This window comes from Protobothrops mucrosquamatus, unplaced genomic scaffold (genome assembly GCF_001527695.2).
Source record: "Protobothrops mucrosquamatus isolate PMUCROS unplaced genomic scaffold, P.Mucros_1.0 scaffold1345, whole genome shotgun sequence".
NCBI classification, from domain to species: Eukaryota; Metazoa; Chordata; class Lepidosauria; order Squamata; family Viperidae; genus Protobothrops; species Protobothrops mucrosquamatus.
The window spans coordinates 190,164-192,484 of record NW_015387541.1 but is presented as its reverse complement, the minus strand read 5'-3'; the positions used below and the strand labels follow the sequence as shown (position 1 = coordinate 192,484).

Here is a 2,321-nt window from a genome sequence, read left to right as displayed (position 1 = left end):
CAGGCAATCCAGACTTAATACAGAAAACAAGGATGCAGAAATGCTTACAGGCAATGAACCACAGTCCGACCATCTCGCCCATCATATTGCTCCTGCCACTTTTCCAACCGCCTGACCACTTTCAGGAGAGAGCGCTTAGAAGGAGGAGTGTCTCTATATGCTGGCCAGCCAATATACTGCAAGTGTTGAACAATACGGTACCCATCTTGCGGCTAAAGAAAATAATGCAGATTGCTTGAATCATGAAAAGGAAGGTATGGATGCTTCTATATACCCACATAAGATCATGTGTTGTGTTCTAAGAACTTTGAAAGAAGATTTCTCATTCATTTTGGCTGCAGGAATTGGGGAATATTTTCAGAAGTGTTTATCCCAGGTGGCCTTTTAATGAGCATACATACTAGAACATTCTTCAGTTATAATAGAAAAATTAAGGAAACACTTTTCCTGCTTCAGAGTGGAAACCAATGATGCCATGTTAAGAAAGCCTTTTGTAAGCATCATTGGGAAATATACCACATAGACTTAGTTACTAGTAATAGAAGCTGTAAGTTCTTTCTTGAATGTGATGAGCAAATTTGGGGACGATATCAGCTCTAGAATAAAAAACTAAATTCTATTCTTTTAAAAATGGAAAGAAAAATCATTTTTAATTAACAGACAATAATGGTATTCAGTTAATTACTTCAAAAGATTGAATATCCAGGGCATATTTAGCATTAACACGGCAATTATTTTCTAAAAGCATTATAAAGAAAATTGTAGCTGATAAATAGTCTGACTCTTCTGTCTTCCTTTGCAGGCACAATTATACATACAAATAATAGGTTAAAGGGGATATTTTATACCATATCTGTTGTTAGAGAAATTGTTTCCATCGTCAATGCTTTGTAGCAGAGAAAAGAGTTAAGTTTGATATATAGACAGGGTGATGAAAGAGGGACTGCCAAATGGGAAAAGTTGAAACCATGTTAATCTTTATCTTTTGTTCATACAGGTAGTCCTCAACTTATAACAGTTCATTTAGCGATGGTTCAAAGTTACAATGGCACTGAAAACAGTGATTTATTACTGTTTTTCACAGTTATGACCTTTGCAGTATTCCCATGACCATGTGATCAAAATTCAGACGCTTGGCAACTGGTTCATATTTATCACCATTGCAGTGTCCCAGGGTCATGTGATCACTTTTTGTGACCTTCTGACAAGCAAAGTCAATGGGGTAGCCAGATTCACTTAACAACCTGATTAGTAACGTATCAACTACAGTGATAAATTAACTTAACAACTGTGGCAAGAAATGTTGTAAAATGGGACAAAACTCACTTAAGAAATGTCTCACTTAACAATAGAAATTTTGGGTTCAATTGTAGTCATAAGTCGAGGAATACCTGTATTAGCTGACTGCCCATATTAGAGGAAGCTATGAACAATAACCGATTTATACTAAAATTTATAATTATATATTCTTGAATATATAATCCTAGATTGGGCATTTCTTTGATGTTTCTCATGCAAAACCTGGATTCATATCTGTCTTCCTGTTCTAGTCTATTAGATGCTTCCAAAATTCAAGTTCAAGGATAAATAGAGAGTAGCTAGGAGAGATAAGATATAGCTTATAAAAAAAACAAGGCAGGAATTAGGAAATAAGCCCCACTTATAGAAATATTTGCCAATACTGCAAATTGATGGGGGTCTAAAACTATACAAGCAAGATAATAAGCAAAGAGCGGAGATCATTCTAACATCTTGTAGAATGATAAAGAGTAAATTAACTAATAAAGAACAAACAGAATGGAACAAAAGAACTATTTTGTCTTCATTTCCTATAACTGACCCTTTCAATAAATCTAACCTATCTGAAGATCTATGTTCAAAAGAGACAGGCAGACAGGCCGAAGAACAGTAACAACATGATCATCCCACCTATATTATCCCAAGGCATCCCGATATAATATAATATTATATTATCCCAAGGCATCCTAATTAATAACTGCAGACTGAATATAGATAGAAAATTATTTGACTTCTATTTACCCTTGCCATGTTGCAGATCCGAAATATCCGATTAATAATATCCTCATCTATGTCAGCAGAGACAAATTCCACTTGGATTGGCCCATAACAGCAAGATGTCTTCTCTGGCCAGTACTGCATACAAAGCTGATCATAACAAAAGGAAAACAAACATAAATCAGGAGGGAAAAGGGAGAAATGCAAAACACCCACTTTCACACAAAATCTTAGAATTTCATTTATATTAAAGCAGGGCTTTTTTTTTTCATAGAACGCCCAGAACGGAGTTCCGGCACCTTTTT

General features: G+C 35.2%; 1 protein-coding gene across 1 annotated transcript in view; it reads right to left on the bottom strand.

The window, feature by feature from the left end:
- Positions 1-2,321, bottom strand: part of LOC107292458 (receptor-type tyrosine-protein phosphatase T-like) — a gene marked incomplete at its 5' end in the record, with an annotated part of 181,919 nt that overhangs the window by 8,915 nt on the left and 170,683 nt on the right. Inside the window, 2 exon segments of the mRNA XM_015821547.1 lie at positions 49-212; positions 2,041-2,166. Coding sequence (XP_015677033.1) covers positions 49-212; positions 2,041-2,166 — 290 coding nt within the window.